At 49.7% G+C, this 26967-nt stretch overlaps 5 protein-coding genes across 5 annotated transcripts; 3 read left to right on the top strand and 2 right to left on the bottom strand.

The window, feature by feature from the left end:
- Positions 1 to 1108: 1108 nt before the first annotated feature.
- BDR25DRAFT_265181 (uncharacterized protein) lies at positions 1109 to 3628 on the top strand. Its single transcript, XM_033686902.1, has 2 exons — positions 1109 to 1617; positions 1676 to 3628. The coding sequence occupies exons 1-2, from the start codon at positions 1539 to 1541 to the stop codon at positions 3163 to 3165; spliced, it is 1569 nt and encodes a 522-aa protein (XP_033545327.1). The 5' UTR covers positions 1109 to 1538; the 3' UTR covers positions 3166 to 3628.
- Positions 3629 to 9645: 6017 nt separating this feature from the next.
- BDR25DRAFT_304922 (uncharacterized protein) lies at positions 9646 to 11488 on the bottom strand. Its single transcript, XM_033690315.1, has 2 exons — positions 10942 to 11488; positions 9646 to 10893 (listed from the first exon to the last, which is right to left on the bottom strand). Exons 1-2 carry the CDS (start codon positions 11041 to 11043, stop codon positions 9664 to 9666), a joined length of 1332 nt encoding a protein of 443 aa, XP_033545326.1. The 5' UTR covers positions 11044 to 11488; the 3' UTR covers positions 9646 to 9663.
- Positions 11489 to 11643: 155 nt separating this feature from the next.
- On the top strand, positions 11644 to 15410 carry BDR25DRAFT_304921 (uncharacterized protein). Its single transcript, XM_033690314.1, has 4 exons — positions 11644 to 11865; positions 11924 to 12139; positions 12206 to 12468; positions 12517 to 15410. Exons 1-4 carry the CDS (start codon positions 11768 to 11770, stop codon positions 15081 to 15083), a joined length of 3144 nt encoding a protein of 1047 aa, XP_033545325.1. The 5' UTR covers positions 11644 to 11767; the 3' UTR covers positions 15084 to 15410.
- Positions 15411 to 16971: 1561 nt separating this feature from the next.
- On the bottom strand, positions 16972 to 18714 carry BDR25DRAFT_315966 (uncharacterized protein; the record flags this gene model as incomplete). Its single annotated transcript, XM_033691562.1, has 5 exons — positions 16972 to 17204; positions 17255 to 17489; positions 17693 to 17796; positions 18004 to 18408; positions 18438 to 18714. The coding sequence occupies 5 exons, from the start codon at positions 18712 to 18714 to the stop codon at positions 16972 to 16974; spliced, it is 1254 nt and encodes a 417-aa protein (XP_033545324.1).
- A 4891-nt stretch (positions 18715 to 23605) lies between these two features.
- BDR25DRAFT_344220 (uncharacterized protein) lies at positions 23606 to 25731 on the top strand. The gene is made up of 2 exons (XM_033693914.1): positions 23606 to 24550; positions 24609 to 25731. The coding sequence occupies exons 1-2, from the start codon at positions 23673 to 23675 to the stop codon at positions 25339 to 25341; spliced, it is 1611 nt and encodes a 536-aa protein (XP_033545323.1). The 5' UTR covers positions 23606 to 23672; the 3' UTR covers positions 25342 to 25731.
- Positions 25732 to 26967: the final 1236 nt, after the last annotated feature.

Raw genomic sequence — 26967 nt, 5'->3', positions numbered from 1 at the left:
CGTCGTCGCGCAGAGACAATACCGATGCTGCCATGTCGACAGGACCTGGATTATCCGTGACGGTGAGAGAGGGGGGGGGTGCTTCCTGCATCTGATTCTCTCTCCGAGGCACTGAGTTAAAGTGTCGCTTGTGCACAGCACTTTCAGCAATTCATTCAAGTCAGATGGCATGGGCACAATGGGGCCGTGATCCAATTTCTTGGCGAGCAGCAGCATTCACACAAACTGTTCACACAGACTGCCGCACCACTGAATCGGGAATTGGGACGGCAGCACGGCAGGCGCAGGAAAAGTCAAATACAGAATATAAGAGCGAGCTGAGAGGCACACAAGTCGACAGCGAGGACAGTATGTTCCATCAGCGTGTTTCAAACTGAGGCCTGGCAACTGTGGATCTGGGGTGGTGGAGGTCGGTCCTTTTGGCAAGCCGATGGGGGCAGGAGGGTGTGTGACGGAGAGCAGCTTGGTAGTGGCCGTGAATTATTTCTGCTGGACACTATGGGTGGACACTCTGGCTGCACACAATATCAGGATCCTCGGCTTGGCAGCGGGAGGTCTTCAGGGACGCCGTCTATCGCGTCACCGGCGGGCAGGCTGGAGCGACATGCTCCAGCATTTTGTGTTCACCACGTCGCGTGATGGCCGCCGCCGTGGTCGACGAGCAAAAGCAACACTGAAGCTCGCGAGAAGTTGCGAGGCCCTCGGGTGGGACTGCAAGTCATCAGCGACGGGGGCACGGCAACGGTCGCAAATCAAATGAAGCGGGCGGGCGGTCGGCATGCGGTGAGCGTGTGCCTGGGACACAGTGGATGCTGGGGTGCTGGGGTGCTGGGTGGAGCTGCAGCCATGGGATCCCACGCTCCCTGCCTGACCTCAGCAGAGAGCGCCAGAGAGCGTTCGCAACTTTGCAAGAAAAAGAACCGGCGCCCCATCGCGAATCGGCCGCAAGCTCTGACGATACCGCGCTAGGCCCAAACCTGTCTCGAAGGCCCCGCCAGGGCTCCGCTCCCAGCGCTCCTAGTCCTTGGTTCTTTTGCTCGCTGGTCCCGCCTTCTGCCCTCGCTCGTTCTTAAACCTCACACTTCCGTCCCATCACAGCTTCACCGTCTGCCGTTTTGGCCTCCCCAACGAGCTCCTGTTCCCACGCGTTACGGCCAGCGCCATCTGGTGCACGGCTCGGCCTCCTCTCCTCCCTCTTGTGACCCTCGACTCCCCTCTCCGCTCTTGGTCCCCATCCTCGGTGTCGTTTCTGGCGTTCAACGGTTCTCTGCTGCCACCCTGCCCCCGGCGTTCGTTCCTCCCAATTCCTTCGATACCCACGGCGCGTCCCGCCATTGCTAGTCCCAACTGTCCATATTCGCTATTCCTCCTTCGTCCTCCCCCCCTCCCCCCCCGCCTGCAGTGATCTGCGCACTCGTCTATATTTTGCATTTGCTCCAGCTTTATCCTTTTAGCCTCACCTCCCACCCCGCTGCCCTTGTCCGCCACCCTCCAGCGAGGTGCGCCCACCGTTATCGGCTCCTCCCTTGTCCTCAAGCATGCCGCTCATCAATGGAGAGAAGTTCGCGTGTCAGTCCTGCATCAAAGGTCACCGTGTGAGCGGTTGCACGCATACTGGTACCACCCCTTGTCTGAGTCGCAAACAGAACCCTTGCGCTAATTCCTACCCTTGCAGATCGCGAGCTGCAACACATCAACCCCAAGGGTCGTCCTGTCAAGCAATGCGAGCACTGTCGCGGTGCGCGCAAGTCCAAGTCCCACCACGCCAAGTGCGACTGTGGCGAGAAGAAGGACAAGGGCAAGCTGAAAGACAGAGGCGACGCGAAGGGTGAGATTCTAGCTGATGTCGATGTCGACGGTGTCTCTAATCATGCTGCAGTCGGTGAGAACGCTTGCTGCTGCCATTCTGGCGCCAAATGCATCTGTGGCTTGAAGAGTGACATCTTCGACCTGAAGCTAGACACTGGCAGACACTCTCTCCACGGCGCGAGAACGAAACCCAAGCTCACTTCTACTCACTCTGAAAGCACGCTGACTGTGTTTGCCAACGGTCACCACAAGCCGTGTCACCGCAACAACAACACTGCCCACGTTTCTGGCGCCCCATACAAGATCCCTCGGCCCCACACTCTTCACGGTCACGCCGCGTTTGCCGCATGCTCGCAAGGAAATGGGTTTGGGCGCTCGGAAAGTATGCCCCAGCGCTCTGCGGACACCCTCTCGGTGACGAACAACGATTTCCACGCCATATTTGGGTCTACTCCGCGTGAGATGGGAAGCCCAATCACGCCTCTGACAGGGACGCTTGATGGAAATGGCATTGGCGATGCTCTGTTCACTGCCCAGGGCTCGGCATTTGCTCAGGATGGCAATTCGCCCGAGAGCCAGTTGGAGGAATCAGTATCCACCCAGCAATGGCCATGGACCAACTCCAACACGACTCTTAACAGGAACTTCGGATTCGGCAGCCTTTCAACCTCGCCTTCCCAAGATTGCCTTCCCAGCCTCGAAAATGAATGGAACATTCCTTCCGCGGGTTTGAACACCAACAATTCGGTGTGGTCTGCTGGGGACCTTCCGCTGGATCCTAACAAGCTAAATGACAGCCTGACCCAACCTATCTCGCATAGTGGCGAGTCGAACAAGCATAGCTTGCCGGGCCTAACGACAGGTTCGTCAACCCAATCGGAGAACGGGGAAACCGCATTTATTGGAGACGTGGAATTTAGAAACCCGCCATCGGCGGTGAGCGATTCGCTCTTTTGGGAAGACAGCCCAGCACACCGGTTAGCAACCTCCATATCAAGCGAAGTGCGAACAGCCCCAACCTCTGTTCCGTCTGTGGGTGCTGTGGAGCCCCAGATTTTGGATCTCGATTACAGCAATCAAGCCAATGAGGGGTCACCATTCAAGTCGAACATCGGCTTCACGCCCAATTCACTTGCATTCTCCAACTCTATCGACGACGTCCGAGGTTCGAAGGCTTTAATTAATGCACCAACGACGTTGACAGGCTCGGGCCAGGCCGACGGGATTACGGCTTTTTCTGCCATCTCCATGCCAAACACCATGGACGACATTATGCCTAACGATCCCTGGCTGCTTGAGCCGAACACCTTTGGCGGACTCAATAGCTTCGACGGAACCTTCCAACCCTGGCTGTAGCTTATTCATCTTGCTACCTCCAGTCACCCTGCGCGTCAAAGCTGTTGGTCCCTTCACGACGCCATGATTCATGACGCTGCTGGATACCACCGTTATTCAAGATTTCCCTTCTTTACAATTCCCTTTACTTTTTTTTTTTTTTAAAGCCTTTCAATCTTCCTTCAGACCCCAGGTCACCTGTGTATATTCGCTGACCCGGCCCGAACACTCATTTTGTTCTCTGTTCGAGGCCTTGTTTGATATTTCCACCATCTCTGTTTGCGTACACCATGGGGCTTGCAAGCGAGCATTCACACTCCGTATATACAAGTGGGATGTGGTGTTGGTGTGGCACGACACTATCTTTGTCAAAGGCGGGTGGGTTTGCATGTGGGGGTTTGCTCCGAAAACTATAGAGTGGGAACTGGCGTTGCATTGCTTTGTCGTGTCTCTACAAGGAATGGGAAAATATTCTGTTCGCTTCACAACCTTTGCAGTGCCTGAGGATGAAGTTCATTGTGCATCAACCACATGTATGACATGGCACTGCACTCCTCTCCCGAACCCTTGCTGACAGAGTGACGTCCACATTGCAGGGAATGAACCCCCACTAGCCGTCCCCCATCCGCTCACCCCCTCCCAAGGCTGGCTGCAGCAGAGATTTCGGAGAAGCTGATTGACTGGCCGACGTGCTATCAGGCAAACCTAAATCTGAATCGTAAAAAATCCGCCATGGAGAAGAACGAGTGGCAGTGCGGCACCCCCTCCACCACAGCTTTGTGTGCTCCCACCTCGCGATGCTTTTTGCGGCGGGGGACGCCGACGTCCAGCCACGATAGACGAACGGGCGCCTCTTGCGAAAACGCAAGGCTCGAGATGCGCATTTGAAGCGACGAACTTCTACTCCCATGGATGATGGTGGTTGGATGCGGGTGGCCAAGCCGCTGAGCTGTCCACAAGGAATCATTCAAGCTCACCGACAAAGACTCCAGCGAGAGGGAACCCATGACCATCGCCCGCGAGCATTGCACTGATTCGAGTTGCTTACGTCTGGTCGGCACAGACACAGCCTCTTCTTCGCCTCGCATCATTGCTGGAAGATGCAAGTAAACGCTGACCAACCAGGTGCCTTTGCAAAACGGACTGCTCCTGGTACGGAAGCTGGTAACCTGGAGCTTCATCAAAATAGGACAGCTGCTGAGGCACTGCGCCGCGATTCCAATAGCGAAAATGTCTCATCTAGGACCTGCAGAAATACGGAAATTGATCACAGACATCACGAGCGTCAACGTGCTGCACACACCGGTCTGTTTCTCCATCATCGGTCAAGCGCTGCTACAGCGGCCAGAGCGGTCGCGCGTATCCAGTCGCAGCTGCGCGAAGCGAGGGATGGATGGATGGACGGATTGATGGGATGGCGACACGATGCATGTGTTGGCTACCACCACAGGCCTAAACTGCTCCTGTATTGACGTCTCAAATTGGCCGCATGGCTTTGAACAAGAGCAATTCGTGTCGCCAGCAGCGCTTGCTTATCGGGAATAACTGCCTTTGCCCGACCATGGCCATTATTCCACCCACTGCTGGACCCTGCCTCCACATCCGTTTCCATCTCCACAATCATCGTCGGCGTCAAAACCGGTTCCGTCAACGTTTAGGGAGCTTACGCTTCGCCCTGCATTTGGCGCTCAATAGCCGCCGCAAGACAGCAGACAGCGTCTTCAACGGTAGCATTAGTGACGGGCTGGATCCACTGGAAACAATAGCGTCCATCGAGCTGTTTGTGTATTCAACTTGGCGGTACCTTGGCAGCCTCAGATACAATCCCTTCGAACCCAGGTATAGAAATGCTTCAAGTTGGCGAAACGCCAAATGCCTTACTCGTACTTGCATCGTTTCTCGTTTCCTCACTGGCAGATCATCAACGCCCATTTTGCACGATTCCAGCGAATCAAAAGCGAACTAAATACAGATTTTTCATCATTCGACGAAATTTGTGTGATTGTCGGCAGATCTCGGAGAATTTTTCCTCATGTCTGATCGCCGTTTGCACATTGTCGAAGAAAGAAGCCTTGGGGGTTGCAGGCATGTAGCTCGGAGTGTGTTCTCATCTGAGAAACACAACCTCCTTCTAGTTCTCCGCTGAGGCTTAGTGCAGCTCGCTTCAAGTGGAACTCCATCCCGTCTGGCGCTGGACGAAGCAAAGGAATTTACTTAATACAGGCGAGTGGCGGGTCATAAGCAGCTGGGCCAATCGCTGTCGGTCCGCGGCCATGCGGAAAAGTAGTGGAAGTCGCTTGGTCTCCCTCTTCACCGGCCTTGTTCAACCTTCCACGCGTCTGGCGGTGACAGGAACAGCGAACACTTGAAGTCAAATTTGAAAACCTTGTGTCTCTTAATTACGGGCGTATCCCTGTTATACCTTCCTATAGATGCACAGAGGATCTGGATGCTCGAGACGAGTGCAACGCCGAAGTTGGTGTGTCGTGTGTCAAATTCGTAGCCAATCAGCCACTGCAGAGATGATATGCTCATTCTACCAAGACAACCAAGACAACAACGGTTCAGGGCAGTAATTACCATCAAACAAGCCCAAAATAGGGGTATCATTCCACGTTGTCACATACGTAAGCTTCATCGTCTTTTCAGGTCTCGACTTTGGTCTTCCCAATCTCCAGGTTGCCTTCAGCCGACCGATTGCCTCACTTCACCATCCGAGGGCCACGCCAAGCCCGCCCTCAACATGCACCACCAATGTCTGAAACTTTTTGCTACATCAATTAGAGAACTTGTGGCCACCTGATGCACCCCAGTGTTAACCCCACAGCTCCAAGGCATACGTACAAAACATTGCGGCAAGGGCCCGTCCTTCCCTCCCGCGACACTTTCCAGCCCTACACGATCGGATCAGGGGTCTGACTTGTCTCCAAAGGGCTTTCCGAGAAATCCCGCGCCAACACATTTTGCTTATTCCGACCTCCAGCCAACCATCCTTTGTCATGAGAAAGGCGAACTAGGACCTGGATTTCGGCTGACGGCCGAAGGCTCGCTTTCGTGCAAGTGAAAGTTGTCAGGTTACCTAAAATCTGAAGCTTGAAGTTGATTCTGGCCCACTGATCTCCGTGGGCGTATGTACCCCACAGAACCCCCTGCTTGACAACTTTTGAAGTCTTTTTTAGTCAAGGCAGTCCCCGGTAGGCGGCTCAATCAGCCTCCTCCGGAAGCTCGAAGAATCGAGTTCGCGAGAAAGTCGGATTCGGTTTCAAGGGGACCGGCAGTTCTGATTGGCATCATACTCTCCATCTTCAGTGCTGCTTCTTCGGCCAGTGACCTAGGAAACCAGACAAGTAAGTCTCTGCAAGAGCATTACTATGCTCGCAGTTGATACGCCGAGTGCAGGAAATATCGATATAGCCCCGTTAGGGCGAGTCTTCCTCCCGAACACTTCCTCCTAGCACATCCTTCGACCTGATATCAGGTTGCATCTCTAAACATTTGCATACTGTTCCCGATTCTGACTTCCTTTCCCGTTCCCAATCGTTCTCCTCGCTTCTCTCTTATTACAAAATTTTCATCTGCAACTAATCCCACTATCAACCTGTCAATGATCTCGCCAAAAGGTGCAGCCATCCTGAGACGTAAAAAACGATCACTCCACCACAAAAGCACCTCAACAATGCCAAAACCAGCTGCACAGTCGGCAAACACAACCGCACAATTCCAGCTTCTCCGCCCCGAGCTGATCCAATGCGCCTCCAAATCCTTTCTCAGTGATATCCTCACTTCTTGCGGCTAGAAGATTATGACTTTCCTGTCGAATGATGTCGCTATCCACTGTCGCGGCACTCCGATGCCAACGTCAACTGCTGACCCGGAGACGCCCGAAGACATTATCTGGCCGTCGATCAATCGTCAATGGCTGAGGATTTTTAGACTCTCGAACCAGTAATTTGGTTCCAACACCTGCAGTGCAGTGCAGTGCAATGTGGTTCTCCCGGGTTAGGTGTGTGTTGTTTGTACCCGAGGCTGAAACAAACGCCATCATCTCCACAACGAACGAAGACAACATACGCCGAGATCCACCTGTACATCCACCCACATCCGCAGGCCTCCACAGCGCCGTACTGCACTGCAGTGTCCCCGCCTGCCAGCCCTCTTAGCTCCCGTTCCTCCCCGCCAAAAAAGAAACCAGGGTTACCCTTTCTAGCAACCCTATCCAACCAGACCTTCCTCACCCCTGGTCCACCAAACATCAGCCCTTGACGTTGAATTTAACAATGCCGAGATGAGATAGCGCACGTCGAAATCTCTGGGCTGGACTTTCTTCCCTGATGCTCGTTGCAGCAGCCTTGCAGTTGCAGATTGCGGGGTGCGTACTTCCGCACACGCAGATGCATACACGCCTTACACGCGGCTGCGAGACCCATCGCCCATCGAAAGAGGCTTGGCTGGCGGCATTGATTTGAGATCTAGATTTTTGGGGTTGGGGGGAGTGTGGTGGACTTGCTCGGATATCGTCGGGTCGGGAATGAAGGACGGGTGTTGCGGAGGGAGGTTGTACCGATGGAGAGCGAGTGGTGTTGACGAGGGAGATTCTGAGAGGGGTTGGTATGTACTGTAAAAAGTGCCTCGAGCTACTTTGTGGTTTCCTCTGAAGACTATGTGTGAAAGAATGAGGTACGGCTTCGTGTGTGACTGATTGACACCACAATCGCCAGAATTAAAACGACAGGGTTATCCATATATCGCAAATGCCCTGATCTTAGAAGCAGGCCAATTAGATGTAGAGCTTTCCATCCTCCCCTCAAATCCAAGAAAGCATTCAATAAAGGGACTTCACGCACGTACATATCCTACTTCCAATGAGTCATTTCATTCCCCTAGTGATTGCACGTCTCGCCCGTAAAAATCTCAAACGTATCTCTATTTCCGCGGAGTTTTGATGAAATTCAAAAGTTGCTGAACAATGCTAAACCCTTTAATCGTTCACTCTTAGGGCCTTGGAACTCCATTTGAGTACTTTTATTGAGGTCGAGTTTTATTTGCACTTCTCATCTAGCATGGAGCATGCATGGTGTTTAATAGAACGTAGTACTGTTCCTACTGTTACTAATAGTAACAATCTTGGCTGTTAGAACGAAAGTGAATTGTCTTCTGTTACTGTACAGTTAATGAGGTTATAGTTACTGCAGTAACTGCCTATACTAATTAATTTCTTAGTGTTTTGTTAACGCGTTTACAGAGGACGTTTTTGCGCACTAATATACTAGATTTTGTACTTTTTTAACTATCCTATCTATTGTTAGTACAGAGAAGTAGCCCCTTAATTTACCTACTTCTTGCTTCTAATATCACTTCTATTATTACTATAAGTATGCTAAACTCTACGTAGCACTTAAAGCTTGTAGCACTAGTTTAACACTTTGCAAGCTTTTGTTGCCTTAAGAAGTTAAGGGCTGCCTCTAGGAGCTCTTAAATATTATGTAAAGAGCTTAATTGCAGCTATTGCTTTTTACAATCTTAGAGTTAAAGAATCTCTGCGACTATATTAGCAAGATTGTGTTAAGAGCCTCTAGAAACACTAGTTACTGCAGTAACTGCACTAAACAGTAACTTCACTATTAATTAACTTAGCAGTAACTGTTACTGCCTGTAAGGACTTTTTAATTCACTCTTTCGGTAAGAACAAAACCCTATTGCCTCAAGTAACACCTCAAAAATACTACTGACAGTAACAGTTACGTTCTATTGAACACCATGGGAGCATGGTAAGGTAGATTCTGCTATCTGTTAAACCTCTTGGTGAAATTACGGGGAGGGTTGAGGGAGTACAGATTTCTGTCTTTAAAGTACGCCTGCCACGTTCTACGTTGGGTGATAAGAGATAGTATACGCTTCCAGCTCACTAACCTGGCATACCACAAAACCTAGAATTTCCCTTTACTACAGAGTATCCAAAAGGCCATCGAGAAGATTTACTGCCCTGTACTAAGCCTGCCACAAGAGCTCAAGCTCTAAACGAGAAATCAGATGCCCCGATGTTTAAATGATCATTCAAGTCTGCGTAGAGTCTCTTGCCTGGACTTGAGCAACGGTGAGACTGGACAGGATATGAGTGGTCAAACGGCTGAGAGTCTAAGAATCATATGCATTTGTAATCCCCTTCGGTGTGTACATTTAGTGTAGAAATCTGCACGCTGTAGAGCTTTGGACGATATCATCATATCTTTCTGTGTTTAAAATGACGCTTCTTCGAAGGAGAATCAATACAATGCGGTCAATTCGTGACATCTTCCAGATATACCGATTCTATTTCAATCAACCGAACCAGGCGCTCTTCTCTGAAGAAACAGAATCTATATCAAATTGCAGGCTTTAGAGAAGCGCATGCGAGATAACAAGAAAAAAAAGGGCAAGGAACAAGTAAATGGCAAAGAACCTTTCTCCCCCAGAAATCGTTCAATAGACCATAGTCATGACCATTGTACTCTGATATAGTCTTGATCGTCAGCCACCTGCTCATTCCAGACCCAATGCAATTCGTGCCCAACATATGGAGACATCTTCTACCAGGGTCACGAAGTTGTCATCGTCAAGCTGATTCATCATAAAGTCGTTCAAGGCGGCAATACGCTCTTCCTGTGACTGCGACGCGTACGCCGCAAGGTTATCGGCATGACTAGCTGTCGTTTCTGACATTTGCGAAATGACGCGCTTTTGACGTGCAGTGTCTGAGCTGGACGAGCATAATGGAGAGGATGCCGTGGATGGAATTTGACGAGCGTTTTGAGATGTAGGGCTGAGCGGTCGTACGTCGTTGTCAAATGATGCGTTGAGCGGCGTTCGCTGGACTTTTGCTAATTTGTTTGTGTCCTCAATAAATGTTGGCTGGGGGAGAGGAGGTAGATCCATTGCTCGACTTGATGATCTGCTTGCTGCATTCAAGGCCCTAGGGATCGTACGGGCTGGGAGTGGTAATTCTGGAGGTTCCATTGCTGTGCTTGGACGATGGGCAGACTGCGCTGTATCGCTACTAGGCAACCTTGATGATGACGATTGCTCCAAAGGAAGCTCTCGTCTGCATGACAGATCCGTCTTATTCGTGTCATGATGAGAAAACAGGAGGGTAGTTCCAGGTCGGGACGGCGACAAGGCTTCGTCCTCTTGTATTGGAGCAAGGCCCGAGAAACGCTCGCGCGCTTCGCCCACGATGCTGCTTGATGACGGGCTAGGTCTTGGTGATGAAGATAGGGAGTGAAGGAAATGTTCCCCTCTCAGCATCCTGCTTGATGATGGTGTAATAAGGTCTGATGATGAGGTAGCTGGCCTGAGAAAGTATTCAGGAGGCACGAGTGGATCGGGCGGGGCCAGTTTTGGGAGGAGAGGAAAGGTGCTCTCTCGATTTCCTGGAGCCGAGTAGGCGGATGCTGGACGATCTCTGTCTCGGTTTTGTAGGACATAGGGGTGGGCTTGGGTAGGTAAAGTGGACGCCCGCTGAACTTGATGGCCTGAGGAAGAGGGTGGTGTCGAAATCGTAGTTTGATACTGGCCCGTCACTGGTATCCGCGATGGACTGGGGATCTCTGGAGGTGCCGAGGGATTGACTACGGTACTGGGACCAGGGGGAGCAGATATGGATGAGGGTTGGGGAGATGAACTCGAGCTAATGCGAAGCCCCAGCTTACGAACATGGTTGATCGCTGTGTCGAAGTCGTGGCCAGAGGCGAACTTGAGCTGCATTCGTCGGATCTCGAAGAATGTGAGCGCCAGCCATTGGGTGTTAAAGAGTGTACTTGCCTTTCCGTTGGGCAGGTTATAGCGCACAGCAAATAAGGGACTGCGAACAAGTGCTGAGATGGGTAGCTGTTCATTTCTGACTTCAACATTCAAGCGGCGCATAGTTTCAATGATTTCAAGTGATTCGTTGACTTTCCTCTGGATATCAACCGATTCCTGCAATTGCTTGTTAGAAATTCATAAACGATATAAGCCATGTTCCAAGGTTCACAATAGAAGAGATGGTGGAGGAGCTCTTACCAAGACCCGTGTGCCTTGATGTACTTTCATCGTCTGTAGAAGAGGACCGGATCCGGCCTCAACCCCCCTGAAAGTATCAAAGACTACGACAAGGTCTTGGGAAGCGTGTCTCCAGTTGAACTTATCCGCTGTAGCACCGGCATCGTCGGCCACTGAGAATTTAGCGAGCGGAAGGGTGACAAACTCAGCAGACGTCTGCATAATGGTGCTGCTGGGGAGGAACAGGTTAGTGCGTTGCAAACGTTAGTACGATACCAAGGTCCACTCCGCGATGAGAGTGAATGATCAAGCCCTCTGAGAAGGTGAGCGTTGAGGGGTGAAGTGAAAGAGGAAAGAGGAAAGGGACGAACCTAGAAGTGTTGAAGTGTAGTCACGTGATCCACCGGCCCGTGCGTGCGGCTCAGCCTGCAACTCGCGACTGTGCTGGAGGCTCGTCCAGGAAGTTCACCATCACGGCCAGCAACTTTGCAGGTAGTCACGACCGCGCCATTCACCCATTCACCCTCAACCCCGAATGCGCTTGTCTCGGTAACACCCGCGCTCACACTTCTGTCTGCGCCCACTCGTAGGTGAGCCAAAACCCACCATGGCGCCGAACAAACCGCCGCGAGACGCTTCCATCGAGCGCACCTCTGAATATGAGGAATTCATGGACAAACTTGCGCAATACCACGAAAAGCGAGGGTATCAGCTCCGTTTGCGCGCTGCTGCAGCCATGGGAGACGCTGACCGCGATTCGCAGGACAATCTTGGACCGAGAGCCCAAAGTCGGGCACCGGCATATCGACCTCCTGCGTCTGTACAAACGCGTCGTGGGCGAGGGCGGATACGACAAGGTCTCGGATACTAAAGGCAACAAGCTCGCCTGGAGGAGGCTGGCTGGCGAATTCCTCCCTGGGAGCGCCAATCTGACCACGCAGGCATTCCTCGTGAAGAGTGCATACTACAAGAACCTTGCGTACGCTCCAACTTTTTGTTGTGTGCACATGCTACCTGAGAGAACTGCTTCTAACGTGCAGTGTAGCGCATACGAAATCACGCATATACACAAACGCGACCCTCCACCAAAGGAAATTCTCGAGGATGTCTCTGCAAAGGGAGGTGACCTACTGAGCCGAACCGCCGAAAACTTCTTCCGCCCCGCCAGCAGAGAGACCGAGAGATTGAGGAACGGGGAAGACGACGACGAATCTGAAGAATCCGACGAGGACGGTGTTACGAGGAAGACTCCTAAAGACGACAAAATGGACATTGACGAGCCAGGAAGTAGCGGACGAGTGACAAGAGGTAAGTGCAACACCCCCTCCCACGATCGCAACTTCTAATCCTGCTCAGCTCTCCGTCACGCTCCTCCTCAACGCGTCCTTTTCCAGCCCGAAGTCACCACGCGACAGACTCGCCAGGCCACTGGCCACTTGAACTCTCCCCAGCCTGTCAATGGCATATATGGGACAAGCGGTGCAGCAATGACAATAGCGAACTATGAGCCGCGGACCGCTGTTCCGTCTACCATGAAGCCCGTCGCTACCCCCGCAAATCAGCCAGAGCATTACAGGAATCTGCGTCTGAAATATATCAAGAACAGGAAGAACAGGATAGCACCCGTTCGGGGGATGATGCTACCTGGTACTGGCTTTCCAGGACCGAACATCTACATCCGTGCTCTCCACGCCCTCCGCTCGAAGGAACCGGAAGAGGAAGCATATGCGCTCCATCACCTCGTCAAAATCTCTCATGAACGTGGGGACAAGTATCGGTTCGACCAATTTCCCGGGCTTGCCGAAGCTTTGATCGCAAAGGTTATTGAATCTGCTTCTATATACTATGACGTGAGGTGGGAGATCGCCTACGTTGAAGAGGACATGGAAAAACCCTATGCTCTCAATGGCCTGTCTGGAACCCCAGACCTGATTCAACGGATAGAGTCACTTCGGACTCTTGACATTCAGGACGACCTATTGCCTGAAGATGTTACACAATCTTTAGGCATGGTAAATGAGGCCGCTCTTATCATCCGAAACATGGTTATGCTTCACGAGAACGCTTATTTCGTCTCCACGATCCCTTCAGTTCGCGATCTTATGGTCATTATTCTCAATTTACCGAATCATGCGACGGCAGTCGAACTGCAGCACTATGCACTTGAGATAGCAGAACAGCTGACCAAATTTTGGACTCTCGATGCCCAGGACCCGCTGTATCACTCTCTACTAGCTCAGTTGGATTCGGAAGACCGAGGAAAGATCATCACCTCATTGAGAGCCCTTGGGCGAATAGCCATGAACCTCGAGGCGACGAACAAATTGACCGATGTACCACACAAGGTGCTGCGGTCAATATGCGACTGGCTGCTCGTAGAGGACGAGGAACTTCGGAATGCGTGTCTTGATTTTCTCTACCTATTCACGGGTTTCGTAGATAACGTCGAAATCCTCGCCAACGAAGTCAACGTCGAAGCCCTTGTCAACCAACTCGTTCGGCTCCTACAATACAACGCAATCGCGTACGAAGAACGCCGAAGTAATCCGAAGTCATCGAAATCATCACAACTTGCTGAAACCCCACCGAAGCTCTCTTCTGCTATTGTCGAACAGCTCGTGACGATGGAGGAGCCGGAGCGCAGCGCGCAGTGGCTTCGGACGTGTTTTGAAGAGGATCCGACTGGAGAAATAACGCAGATTTCGCTATGGTCTGCCTATAATGCGGCATTCCAGGACATCATGACTTCTGGTCACTCGTTCAAGGCCCTCATGCCCGCAAAAGATTTCATCACCAATGTGTCCACAACATTCGCAGGCGCGTCTGCTCAGGTCCTGACTGTTGGAGGGCAACCCAAGTACACCATTAGAGGCATTCGACCACGCCTGACTCCGGTTGACCCTGCTACGAAGAAACAATACATGCGCTGCTGTTGGCATCCTCCTGGGCTTTTGAACGGATTCTCCGACACCAAACACTCGACTGCGAAGATCGAATGCGGCGAGTATACCTCTGGTGCGAAAGCAATGTGGGAGCATGTTGTCTCCTCACATTTACAAGTGCCTCGCGACGAGACTGGCAAGTGGCTTCTGGAGCAGAAACCAGATATCAGTATGACAAATGGTGACGCTGTTGGGCCCACCACGCCGACCAAATATTTCTGCCATTGGGGGGGATGCACACGATTCAATCCCTCTGGCTCAGATTCCCCATATGAAGTTGGCCAGCATATCAAGACACATCTCCCTGATACCAGTTCCATGCATTCTCTTCATGCCAAGCACAACCGTACCACCTCAAGCGCCACTCTACTCTCAACATCTGCCCAGGTTCGCTCTGAAAACTTCCAGCCTCAGCCTCAATTTGGTATGCCGGTCGGACTTAGCGGCCTGGGAATGGGTCGGTATCATGGCAACAGCAGTAATGGATACAATCCCAGTAGTGTGGATAGCCGCAATGGGTATTCAAATGGTGAAAAGAGCGCGCCGCCAGCATCGACAACACCCAACTTCCGCTATTACAACACCGCTCAAGACGAACAATCAGATGCCGCCGGTCTCCCTCTTGCCTCGGTCCTAGTCCTCCGTAATCTCGCGCGCCAACTTGGAAAATTGGATCCACCAAAGGCTCCTCTTAATATCCCTACCTCGCCCTCACATAAACGTACATACAGTGAGGCAGACCCCGAGCAGAGGCGTAATACTGGCGCAAAAAAGCCTCGTCTCAGCGACGCCGCGAGGGTGGCCGCGCAGCGCGAGACCGAGGAAATCGAGAAGGAAGAAAAAGAGGCAGGTACAACGGGCTGGGTTCCGAGAGTGTTTGCCCCTGTGAAAGAACAGCTGTGGTTCGTTATGGCGCATAACCTCACATTGAGAAATTACATGGGCGGACTGTTCAAGGCTATTGCTGCAGGAGGGGGATAGTAAAAGTTGTTATGCTTTGGCGCTAAGGAATTATGAAGGGCGTGGGTGATGAGGGAGACTTGATGGGGTTCTAGGGAGTTATATTAGGATTCTGTGGCTGGTGCTTGCTGGTGGAGTTTTTCACTCAAGTTATCCTCCTTAGAGATATCAGGAGGCATATATTTTATGGAGTCTTAATTAGGTTCATCTTCTTCCAGGGCCGAGATACCTCTGGTGTGTCTGCAATGGGGTAGGATGGGATTGTTTTAGTGGTTGTACTTAGGCTCTAGAGTTGGCTACTTACTCGAGTTGGAACGCCGAGGGCTACCGGTCGTATGATGAATGGCAGTATACGTTGTGGAGAATATGTGATTGATATCAGGATTTCAAACTTATTGCAAATCACCCTGTGCCCAGGATCTGATTTGTTGTTAACTTCAATTCAGAAACAATTATCAGGATTTTAGTAGCAAGATAACAGGATCTTAAGCTAAGTTGGGGAGAAATAACGGAAAGAGAGATCTGCAACTCCCCTCTTAAAAATAAAAGAATCTCTGTAAATCATTATAAACCCGTTCCCAACGTAAATGAATAATTCTGTATTTTTCAGATCCGCATATTACGCAGCCCAGCACCAGCAACCCTCCCTTGATCCTTAAATCTATCGCTCACCCTGTCCCCACAACTCGTCAAGAAAGCTTGAGCGCTTCCCTGGCCGGTCGCGGAACTTGCAATGGAGGTTGCAGTCGTTGGTATGGCTGGCCCAGCCAGCGGAATTCTCAGAGAGCTCCATTTATGGAAACCCTTCAACTCTGTGTCGTGCAAGCTATATCCTTGATAGGCTAACAGGGAAGGCGTGCTTAAGATACCCGTGGCAACGGGGAGTGCGATTTGCTAGAGAGTTTCCCGGCTGTCTGAGGTGTTGCGGATGCCGGTGGGGTTCGTGCCGAAGGACGGAGTTATGAATAAGCTGGGAGCAGGTTAGCTCGATTGATTGGGATAATATTTCATTTTGTCGCCTAACGTGGAACATGACGTTGTGGTGGTTTAGAATATAAATCTGCATCCTTTAACGCTCTTTATAATTCTAGCACTCGATTTAACGGATCAAGTCTATCTTACTTTACCTTCTTTCCCAATGGGGAATATAACTAGAGTAGAAATAGTATATTAAACATCTAGACAAGATCAGGAAGGATGTAAATAGGATGTAGAATCCTAATCTGAATAGAAGTAGTTTAAGACAGAAACTTGCATCCTATAGATGTCCTCTAAAAGTCTAGCCAGAAGCTGAACGGAAAAACTCTGTCCTATAGTACCTTCTTATGTAATGTAGAACATGACTGGGGCTGAGTTAATCTGTCAGACATCTTGCTAAAATAAATACGAGCGCTGATAAGATGTTGAATTCTGGCCTGAATTACCGTTCTATCTTATTCTACGTTAGGTGACAAAATGCGGCAGTCATTCTCCATGGTTTGTGATAACATGCTGTACCTTAGATAAGGGAAAGGGAAAGGAAAACCACTCATAGTAACAAGGAAGTAGTCGTGATCATCCTAAACACCGAAACCTCCACACTTTGCTTTAGTTGATCTCCCGAGCCCCGTATCCGGTGATCCAGCGCGTCTAGTTCCACAGCTTTGAAGTACAGGGTATGGCATACCCTGCATTTCAATATGGAGGCCCGTCTTCAGGCTCTCTTTTGCGGAAGGGAATATGGTAGCACTGGTTGTTGACTCTGGGGTAGCCTAGAAGGAGCGTGGGCCTAGGACTTTGGGTTTCTTGTTACCTGGTGTTGACGGATTCGACTACGGGGAGCTCTTCTTGGAGACCGTGGATAGCTCGTGAGGCAATTTCGGGGGCTATGGTCGACTTTTTATTGCTATCAGTATTTCTTTTCCAACCGTTAGGCTCGGAGAATGGGAGCTCTCGAAGTCAGAGTCGAAACTGCACTTGTAAGCTTTAAAGCGCAGTTTTGATACATTTCGTTGACATCCATGACAGCACTGACAACAAGTCTTTTCTTTTGTAAATTCGGACAGATGGTAGAGATAAAATATTCTAGTTCTACTAGTGCCATGCTTATATCGGCTTCTGGCTCCAGTAGGGCAAGCGCCTCCTCTGTGTGGGCAATTGCAGCTTAAGTAAAATGGTCTAGGTCTCCGAAGCGACCCAGATTGTACGCTTACATTGGCATCCCTTTGTATTCCATTGGCTCCCGTACCATGGGCTTCTATCTTGTTGGGTAAGTGCTTTCTGCATGATGAAAACAGCGGTTGCTTCGAAGAAGCTGATTGGATCATTAGGGAGTTGGTATTTTGGCAGCTCAGGTTTTTCATTGATAGTGATGCCTGCATAGACTTTCTTCACCCTGTCCGGCAAGTCCCCGACGTATTTCAGACAATAGTGGAGTAGATGTAGGCACTGCTCATTCTGTAGTTCAAGGCGTAATTGTGTCTCCAGTCTAATCTAGTGAATGTAACTGACTCTTGAGAGTGCTTGTCAATGTTCTAATGAAGAATACAGGAAGTGGTCGCGTTCGAAGTGCGTGATTGCAATTCCTAGCATTCGGTAAGGATCCAAATGTTTACATGCTGGGGCAATTATCAAGAAGTTTCCCTACCCACAGGAGCGCGACACTGACCAGTAAACAGCGCCGGCTCACCCTCGCCAAAGCCATTCAGAAATCCATAGTGAGTATCAAATGGCGAAAGAGCTCTAGAAACTCTTTCTATCAGGCCTCTCAGTAGAGTCGTGAGAGGGCCATCCAGCGATTTGATGGACTTCCTATGAGATGATCTACTGATGGTTGTGTACCACTATGAGATTACCGGAAAATCTAATCAGCATGAATGAACACTAAGTCTCAATACCCCCTCCTATATTCACGCAATCTTCTTGAAAGAGACATGCACGATTCCACTTCCCTCAAACATACTCCTACGCTTCCCCAACACATCCACAGCTTTTAACCCCATATCCCTTACAAGAGCCTCTATCCCCTTAATCACTTCAGCATGCTCTGGCGTGTCTCTCCATTTCCAATGATCGGCAACACTATCATACCCGAAGGTTTCTGTGAAGCATATTGTACTTCCCATATCCGCCATCTCTGGCTTCGACACCCAGACGAATCCCGCTGCGGCGCCACTGGCCTCACCGACCGTGATTCCGGAGTGGTCGTTCATGTTGGGTGTTGGCCCAATGATGTCCTTGAGTACGACAGCCTCGGTAGCTCTGGCGTCAGGAAGAGAGAAGAATCTGAATCCTGTGACGTTTGCTGTCATAGCTTTGGTTATATCGTGCGCGAACTGTGTGAAATCTTTCTCAACCATCAGCTCTCCTTTTCCTCTGGTAGGTATGGGGATTTACTTATGAAAGGCTCTAGTCCTGCTTCCATATTCACAATTTTCTCAACTAATTCCTTAGCCTTCTGTGCATCATATACCTTTGTCCAAGCCTCTATTGCCGCTCTGTCTTTCCATTCGAGGACTAAACAATGGATCTTCCCATCCTCAACTAGAGGACCATAGTATGCTGCCCGAAAATCTTTTTGGCAAGACATGATCTGTGTTGCTTCGGACAGTAATTCGGAGGGGTCTGTGTTTGGCTTGACCGGAAAGAATACGACTTCTGCAGCAGAGATCATAGCGGCCAGAGATATAGCATGAAATCGAAAAACTAAAGAACAAGAATGGATGAATTCAAAGACTAGTAGCCTTGATTTCGAGGACCCAAGCTCTTATGCATTCCCTAGATCCTGTTGGCTTCTGGTAAACAGTCCTTGGTATTGTGATCCAAATGAAGAAAAATTCACGATATGAAACATGACGTCAGCAACGCTAGCAGAATAGCATCTCGTCCCCTCACACATGGTACCTCCTCCCTCACCATAAAAATCCCCGATAGCTTATCAACATCAGTTAGATTTTGACGAAGACTGAGACCAAGATTTTTTCACGCAGAAGTTCTATCTATCTGCTCTGAATTTTATGAAATCTCGACATTTATAAATGCGGAAGAAGGATAGTAGCTACAGCATGTTGCCCTACAACGAGAGAAGCGTGCAAGGAAAGGGCCAAAACCCGTATTAGTCTTCTTGAAAACAGGCGAGCGATCCAATAGAAGCTGGGAGATCAATTATTATTAATGCTAAGACTCCAGAACCTTGCAGCCAGATATGGGTTGTCAATATCGTCGAGGTGCCTCTGTTACTGCAGCAACACTGGGAAAGGTTACATGGTGGCAAGGGTTTTGGATGCACCTGAAATGGAACGCCACATGAGAGGATGTCCCTGACAAGCCAGTTGACTCAGCAACCGTGCTAACGCGTTCCAATAGACCACTCATCCGCCAGCTCACCAGTCATCTTACAATCGCAGAACACGCAGAAAATCAGAAAAATAGACCTGAAAATATATCAATAATGTAACAGTATGTTCTAAGAATTTATGCCCAGCCTTTTATACCTATTCTAAACTCTTAGTACATTCCTAGATATATAAGTCTTGCTGTAGTCAAGATATTAAAATTTTGCTCGAATTGTCTCTAATTCTGCTACATCTTAAGAACGTAACAAAATCTTCTGAAGTCTAATATGGAGATAAAACTATCCCTAGTGAGCAAGCTGAATAATTCTCAGAACGAATGATGATGTTATCCCACCGCCACTCAGACTATACTAGTAATTAAAGGCCATCATAAGTCCAACACTATATTGGGATGTGACATACTAAATTCTCGGACTGTGGTTGAGGAAGACATAGAAGCTTACAAGGCATGTGAGCGGCATAGCCTGATGATAACGGCAAATACCTAGATGAGAATAGGATGCGGATAGTAACCCTGAATCTGGTGCACCGTGACTTGCGAGCAGCCCTTTGACCACAAAGAGATTTGGCTCGAAGATGGAACTGGCTTTGTTGCAGGAGTATTTACTGTACCGCAGGAAATTGGTGAATGTATGTTACTTCTTGTTTCATAGTTAGAAGGAGGGTTTTGTCCAGTTCTTATATATTTTATGTCCCACTAGTCTCGTGCAGCACAAAATCAGTTGATGCTCCACAATTAGAAGTCAAGCAGGGCTCGAGGGGCCTTCCTAAGATAACGAAATCGACTTTTTAATCCCTTAATTGACTAAAGTCTAACGACTTAACGCTTGTTCATTCATTTGATTCTCCTTTAGACATGAAGTTGTGCGGCTGTTAGAGTGACTATCTGCATTCTATGATGAGAAGCGTTGTAATCCTATAAATCGCCTAATACGCCCTTGCCACTACCTTGTTTGAACTTGCGACTACTTTTGCATGTGTAGGTTGAGGCGTATAATTCGATTTGCGACCGACTCAGAGGGGTTTAGAGATTTTGTACTAAAAGGACCAACGATCACTGCACGGTAATCGACCTAAGGGATATTCACACTAAATATACGATAGTCTTTGGCTTCGCAATCCCTTGTCAACGGAAGTTACGCCCACCAAAGCCATTGGCATAATAATGTCGAATATCCTGTGTCTTTTCACGGGATACGACCTTGAGAAGTCTGAGCAGTAAATGTCCTTCAATTACCGCATAGCTGTTGCAAAAGAAGGGCTATGCATATATATTGGGGCTTTGATATCCCCATCAACTAGAGCAGAACTTCTCCGGCAGGTTCATGCTGCCCCTGGTCATATCGAGCATGGGTCGAGGCAATATGACACAGTCTGGGACAGCTCCCCAATCGCTACGTCGGCCTTGAACCCGATGAAATTCAGCCCTGATGGCGAAATACATGCTCTAATCCCAACAAAGGGCTCTTAAGACAATTTGGAGATGACTGGAGTGTTTACTGAGCCTGGGGATCCTGGTCAGCTTGCATACAATTATTGAATCTTGTTGCAAGAAGGTCTGGTTCTCCTTTGACCTGGGATGAAGACTTGCCTTGTGTTGCAAAATACTGGGTTGATACTTTGTGCTAGAAGCGGGTGCATGGATTAAGAGCTGCCACCTTCCTGCTTTTTACTATTAGATGGATGGAGGCTTGATACCGACGCTATAACAGCACTGGCATTGAAAGGAATTGCTTATTGCATTTGGCGACATACTAAAATGGACATTACACAAATGCTAGAATTGGAGGAACAACAGACGCTTTCGGATGGTGGGAGGGGCTCAGACGCATACAAATTCTTCGAAGGGACGAATGTCTATGCTGTTGGACGAGAGGTTCCCTTAAGCTGATACCGAAGCAACGTGGCGAGGTAAAGAGACACCTCTTTCATATTTTTTGATGTTATCCTTCTACTCCTAATATATTTTGGTGGGCAAATGTGAGAGGTATCGAGAAGGGAGCACAAGTCACAGAGAGGGAATTCAGGATAGGAGTGCAAATACATACAGTGATAGTAAACCTTAGGGGTCAGAGGTAGAGGTATAGAGGCCGAAGAGCGTATATGATGCCAAGCCCTAGGGTTACTAAATGCCGATGTAGAGTCTCTCCGTTGCTGACGGATATTGGAGGCGAGACAACGTAGACAATGGAGGAAGGTGTAAAGTTAGCAGTGAACCTATGGTGGACACGGTGCAAGATATAAGTCAAGAGCGAGAATACTCTTAATGGCTGGTGAAGACCACCCTGAACGCGGTGCACGTAACGGGAACGGATCACAGCGGCTTGGCATAAATCAATTTTCGACTTCCATCTCAACATCAAAGAGATGACTGGTCAACAACACGTCCCAAACGAAGGCAGATACTCTAGTAGATACTAATTTGACAGTGTTTGTGGAAGGAGGCCTTTGAAGTAGTTTGAGCGAGGACTGAGTATGTCGTGACTGGAGAGTGAGCTGGTTGAGGTTTCTACCTGTGAGTGTGGTGGCTTATGCACGGTAAATTCTTGCTATTCTGATAAGACGTATTCAAGTGTCCCATGGTCCTGTAGAATATAAATTATGAAGATGGATAAATAATAGTGATAGGTATCAACCTTTCTGACGTAGGTTTAAGCTACCACCGCCAAGCCCACTAATCCAGGACTAGCTTATCTGTCTTGCCTCCTGTTGTACTAACTCTCCCGACTGATACTATTATTTTCGCTCCGATCTTTGGGCAATGCTACTATAGGGACTGTTACACGGTTACATGAGAACTCTAGCGAAAATTCTGAGAAGGAATTTAAGTGGAGATAAGCTATGTTCTCAGAGATATAACTCAGTTCGGCCCCCGGTACTGGAACCCAAATAACCTGCTCGATCCACCCCCCGCTGCACTATCGTACAAAAGCCCCGTTGGAATGGCATGAAGGCCTGTCCGAGGATGAAGCTCTGGAGGTCTACTGCCAATCTTGAAAAAATGTTGATCGATTCTGCTGATTAGGATATTACCATGCAGGAGGATGTCGTCAAAAATGCCTGGAACTTCTTTGCAACAACACCCTCGTGATGGGACTTACACGGCGGCTTCCTCGGGTTGATTAATGCTCGGATAAACATGACGCCGGAAACGCTGGAAGCTTTCCAACGTACATTCGATTGTGGCATTCCGGTGTTTAGAGAGTGGATCGATGAACTGAGGTACTTGACGCCTGAAGACCCTGAGTGTACACAATCCGAGGAATATAGATTTCGCTAAAGAGCAGGGCATCTCACCAGATCTGCGAGGCAGGGCGTCTTGGCTCTGAGATTTTTGGGAGCAAATGGAGATTGAGGATGTTTACAACGTTGTAAACCTCAGCTACGCACCAAATACCGCAATTGGAAGATGATTATGGAGGCTATGGTGCAGATCAAAGTACATCTAGATCAGATTCACCATTCTGCTGAATACCTTAGACATGTTCCTGTCGACTATGCTTTGGGAGAGACTAAGTATCTAGCTCGGGACACCAAAATGGGTAATCTACAACTTGGGGCTCTTGGAGGGCGCCATAGCCTGGAATGTGCGATGAAAACTCCTTTCTAGTGTGACGCCAAATAATATCGAATTTTAGACGAACCGGCTATCGAAATGTAGTATACCTGTCGAGATCGCATGAAGGCAATCCCAGAGGGGAACACTGGATCCTATCGAGAGGAGGCCTGGCGGGAAGCGTGTAGTTATATTTCATGCATGACTAAGATGTCCTCTGACATACCGCTCTTTGTATACTTCCATTTCCTTGATGAAGATGAAGCAAATGGCGATTTTACCGTCGCATGGCCGATCCATGATATAATTGAGGCTGGGGCCATTGGACCGCAGGCACAGCAGCTTGAGGAGGTACCTTAGAGCTGCCAATGGCTCCTACAGCAGTTTACATTAACTGAATAATGGAGGAAAGCCGATCAAATTGGTATAGCAAATATCCACAACAATGGTAAAGTAACAGAAGTTGCAAAAGGCAACATCCGTCGTTCTAAACCATGGCCCAGTATTGACTCGGTAGAAATTGAGGCCTGGGAATGATGGTTAAGGGAGCAGCAATCAGGGGCTTGAATGGACTGATTTAACGTATGATGAGGTAAGCCACGCGCCACGCGTAAAGCGTAGCCACACTTCAGTGCACCTTCACAAATCTGACACCTAACTACCTTTGACTATGAGATCTCCCCTTTCTCTCGCCATGTCGGTCCCCGCACGCGCCGCAGCATGAATTCGTCTCGCCCTTTCACCCGCGGCGCAAACAAACTCTTCCGCCCTGCCTTCGAGTACCTAAATAACGTTTCCCGCGCTCCGCAACAGTCGTCTCGTACCGACAAGAAAATAGAGGGTCGTCGCAAGAATTCGGCCAGCTCCCTCGATGATACAGACCATTCGGATATAGAACAATACGCCGCCATGGGGTCGTCCCGCACTAGCCATTCGTCGAAGAATTCGCGCGACAACGAGTTACAGCCTGGCTTCCCCCTGATCGATCTTAGCAGGAGCCCCTCGCCATACCCGAGGAGTCGCAGTGCAGCGCAGAGCGAGGATGAAGACGAAGATTTCGAGCCTGCGAGCTCAATTCGACCGCTCGTAAGTAGCCATGCCGGGCGGGGCGTCTGGAGGCAGGGTGGTCTCGGCGGCTTCTTCTTCGGGACGTGGATGGGGTGGCAGGTGTGGGTGGGGTTGCTGGTGTTCTGGGTCGGTGGGTGTTCGTTTGGGTTGTTGTTGATGAACAGATTCATTCTGTTGACGGGCGTGTATAAATTCCCATACCCGCTCGCCGGAACCTACGTCCAACTCATCCTAACCCACATCCTTCTCATTGGCTTCTCCGGTCTCACGAGAGCACTCGGCGGCCCCCTCCGGAGAATTGGATTTGGCGCTGCTGTTGCTCCTGCGTATCCTACTGCACCAGCTGGAGGCGCCTTTAGGGGATCCAACAAGCAGCCGTCTATACTGCAATTCGGGCGGTGGCTTGCCAACGGCACAGGAGGTATTGCAGGCGGAGGCCTATTTGAGTTCGACAAGCAAGTGGCTAAGCAAGTGTTCCCACTAGCAGTCATTTTCGTGGTCAAGGTGCTTCTTAGCAACTTCTCTTTCGCGTAAGTGTCGTGGCACCCCTCTTGTCTGTGTTAATCGAGACTAACCGATTATGAATAGTTATGCACCTCTACCGGTCTACCAGCTCGCGCGCATTGGCGTGACTCCCATGGCCCTGATCTTCTCCTGCATTTTACAAAAAGAGAACCACAGCAGCTCGACTCTCTCCTCCGCTCTCATCGCCACCCTTAACCTCCTCTTCGCTACAATCCGCTTCAACGTCCGCGTAACCTGGGAATCCATCGTCGCCGGTGTCTTCTCATCATTCTTCGTCGCTCTCTACCCCATCCTCTTGCTCCGCACCTACCGCACCCTTGTAGCGGGGCTCATTCCTCAGGGCGACGTCCTGACAGGCTACCCCTCCACAGCCGATGACTCGCTCTCTAACCGCGAAGAAACCCGCGCCTACTACCGCACCCTACACTACACCTCCCTCCTCTCCCTCATAATCCTCACGCCCATTGTCCTCATCAGCGGCGATGTCGGTAACATCTTCCGCAACATCCCTTTCCTTGATGTACCATTCTTCTGGCTGATGATCTGGTGCGGTGCCATCGGGTCGTTCTCCGTCTTCGCATCCACGCTTCTGCTCATCAAAGCCACATCTCCGCTTACGACGACTTTCATCGCTGTCCCGCGCGGCGCGTTTCAGCTCGTTATGTTGAGTCTATTTAAAATGCCCGCGCATAGTTGGATCGGGGTCGTGTTGTGCTGGGTTAGTAGTCTGTGGTTCTTGGTGGCCAGGAGGGATGAGGGGAGGAATCTAGACCGGTTGAGGCTAGAGGGACGGTAGAGGTCTCCCCTCAGACCTCGTTATGAGTGCATTGGAGTGCAACTTTCCATCACTCGTATAATTCTTTACTCGTGCTTGTCTTTCTCATATGTGCGTTTTCTCGGGAAAGGTTTACTTAACAGATTTTACATAGAAATTGGATCGATCAACCCCTGTGGTCAAAAAGGGGTGAATAGAAGAGTGATCTGCCGTAAGGAGGATCAACCGGCTCGGCCTTCAGGGAGTGGATGTTCCGATGGAGATGGCATCCTGGCCCTCACCAGAACAGGGCGCCAAATCTTTTGGAGTTGAATCAGTAGCTTTCATAGCTCCAAAGTTTCTTCTACGCATATTGAAGTCGCTATAGGGCCCAAAGAACATTATCGCAAAACCTCATGACTTCAAATGTATATTTACCCCCAGCCACAAACACCATGTTTGCGCGAGCGGTCTAGGCGCAATTGTCAGTTGAACAGTACCATGCGAAAGCCCTTTTTCAATTCCTAGTCCGTCCAGCCTCTGGGCCAATCCCATCTCGACCTCCCATCACGCTCCATCCAACCATGAAACCTTCTCAACACTCGTTCAGTCCAATGTATACATCGCACCCATTTCCCCCATTCATACTGTTCTCTCGCCCTACTCCACCCACCCAAAATCCCCATGTCTTTCTCCCCTCCCTTCCAAGCCATCTCCCAAATCTGTCAAATCAAATCGGCTTCTGCCTCTATATTCCGCCCGAGACATGTATTTCGCTATCCAAATCGGCGTGTGGAAGGTACGTGAATTGAAAACGGCTGTCGTGGGGAAATGAGACTTTTCAAGAAAGTTCATTGGAAACCCCATTTATCCATGTTGTGCTGCTTACTGCGCAGCCCACTTCGAAAGAGGAGGTAGTGTAAGACATGGGTTAGGATTCGGTATGGAGGAGACGGGAAACGGGGAAGGCTGGATAGGGAAAGGGGATGACGGAGAGGGGGAAAGGACGGCTTGGTTGTATGTATGTTGCGTTGTTGAGATGGAAGAGGCTGGCACCAGACTTCTTGCTTCATCTACAGTTCAACTGATAACGCTGCTTTGATGTGAAAGTGTAGTGCTAGGAGGTAAAGTGGCAATAGAGTGGCAAACCCTAGAGAGTGGAGGAATGAATTAGTAAACTGCATCTACTCTAAACCGAGACAGCACTACTAATCCTGAGGCCATCCGTTGGACCACATCTTGATTACCTAGATATATCTTTAAATATCGGCGTCTCGAGGTCATTGGTTGGGACAGAGCCATTGCGAAGATATGAGCCCATTTAACGCAGGAGGGGGTGGCACTTGGGAATTACAAAGCAGGAGAGGAGAGCGCCTCCTAGTAAATTCCAATAGCTGCAATTGCTATAAGTTGTCGTACAGGTCCTAGGTCACTTAACTTTGAGTCGGAACTAACCCGTGCCTGTTGCTCATTCACTTCATCCTGGGCAACACCATAACTGACTCCGAATCGGCAGACCTCAAAGCATGAACTCACCAATATGGATCATGTCCTTACCGCAACGTCCATCCCCCAAAGCAAGCTTCTTTTTGCCAACGAGCGACATGGTGTTACACCAAAAACCAGACAGTGCCCAGAATTACCAACAGTTCTGGGGGAAACATACCC

Source organism: Lindgomyces ingoldianus (assembly GCF_010093535.1).
Source record: "Lindgomyces ingoldianus strain ATCC 200398 unplaced genomic scaffold BDR25scaffold_24, whole genome shotgun sequence".
Taxonomy (NCBI): domain Eukaryota; kingdom Fungi; phylum Ascomycota; class Dothideomycetes; order Pleosporales; family Lindgomycetaceae; genus Lindgomyces; species Lindgomyces ingoldianus.
The sequence above is the reverse complement of the archived record's forward strand: the minus strand, read 5'-3'. Positions and strand labels throughout refer to the sequence as shown.

What these genes read in the sequence shown, in the direction of transcription:
- BDR25DRAFT_265181 (XM_033686902.1), top strand. Translation starts at nt 1,539, where the DNA reads ATGCCGCTCATCAATGGAGAGAAGTTCGCGTGTCAGTCCTGCATCAAA. An exon ending in GAGCGGTTGCACGCATACTG is followed by an intron (nt 1,618 to 1,675) that starts GTACCACCCCTT and finishes CTACCCTTGCAG; the next exon opens with ATCGCGAGCTGCAACACATC.
- BDR25DRAFT_304922 (XM_033690315.1), bottom strand. Translation starts at nt 11,043, where the DNA reads ATGCGCCGCTTGAATGTTGAAGTCAGAAATGAACAGCTACCCATCTCA. An exon ending in ATAACCTGCCCAACGGAAAG is followed by an intron (nt 10,894 to 10,941) that starts GCAAGTACACTC and finishes ACATTCTTCGAG; the next exon opens with ATCCGACGAATGCAGCTCAA.
- BDR25DRAFT_304921 (XM_033690314.1), top strand. Translation starts at nt 11,768, where the DNA reads ATGGCGCCGAACAAACCGCCGCGAGACGCTTCCATCGAGCGCACCTCT. An exon ending in CAATACCACGAAAAGCGAGG is followed by an intron (nt 11,866 to 11,923) that starts GTATCAGCTCCG and finishes CGCGATTCGCAG; the next exon opens with GACAATCTTGGACCGAGAGC. An exon ending in GCATACTACAAGAACCTTGC is followed by an intron (nt 12,140 to 12,205) that starts GTACGCTCCAAC and finishes CGTGCAGTGTAG; the next exon opens with CGCATACGAAATCACGCATA.
- BDR25DRAFT_344220 (XM_033693914.1), top strand. Translation starts at nt 23,673, where the DNA reads ATGAATTCGTCTCGCCCTTTCACCCGCGGCGCAAACAAACTCTTCCGC. An exon ending in CTTAGCAACTTCTCTTTCGC is followed by an intron (nt 24,551 to 24,608) that starts GTAAGTGTCGTG and finishes GATTATGAATAG; the next exon opens with TTATGCACCTCTACCGGTCT.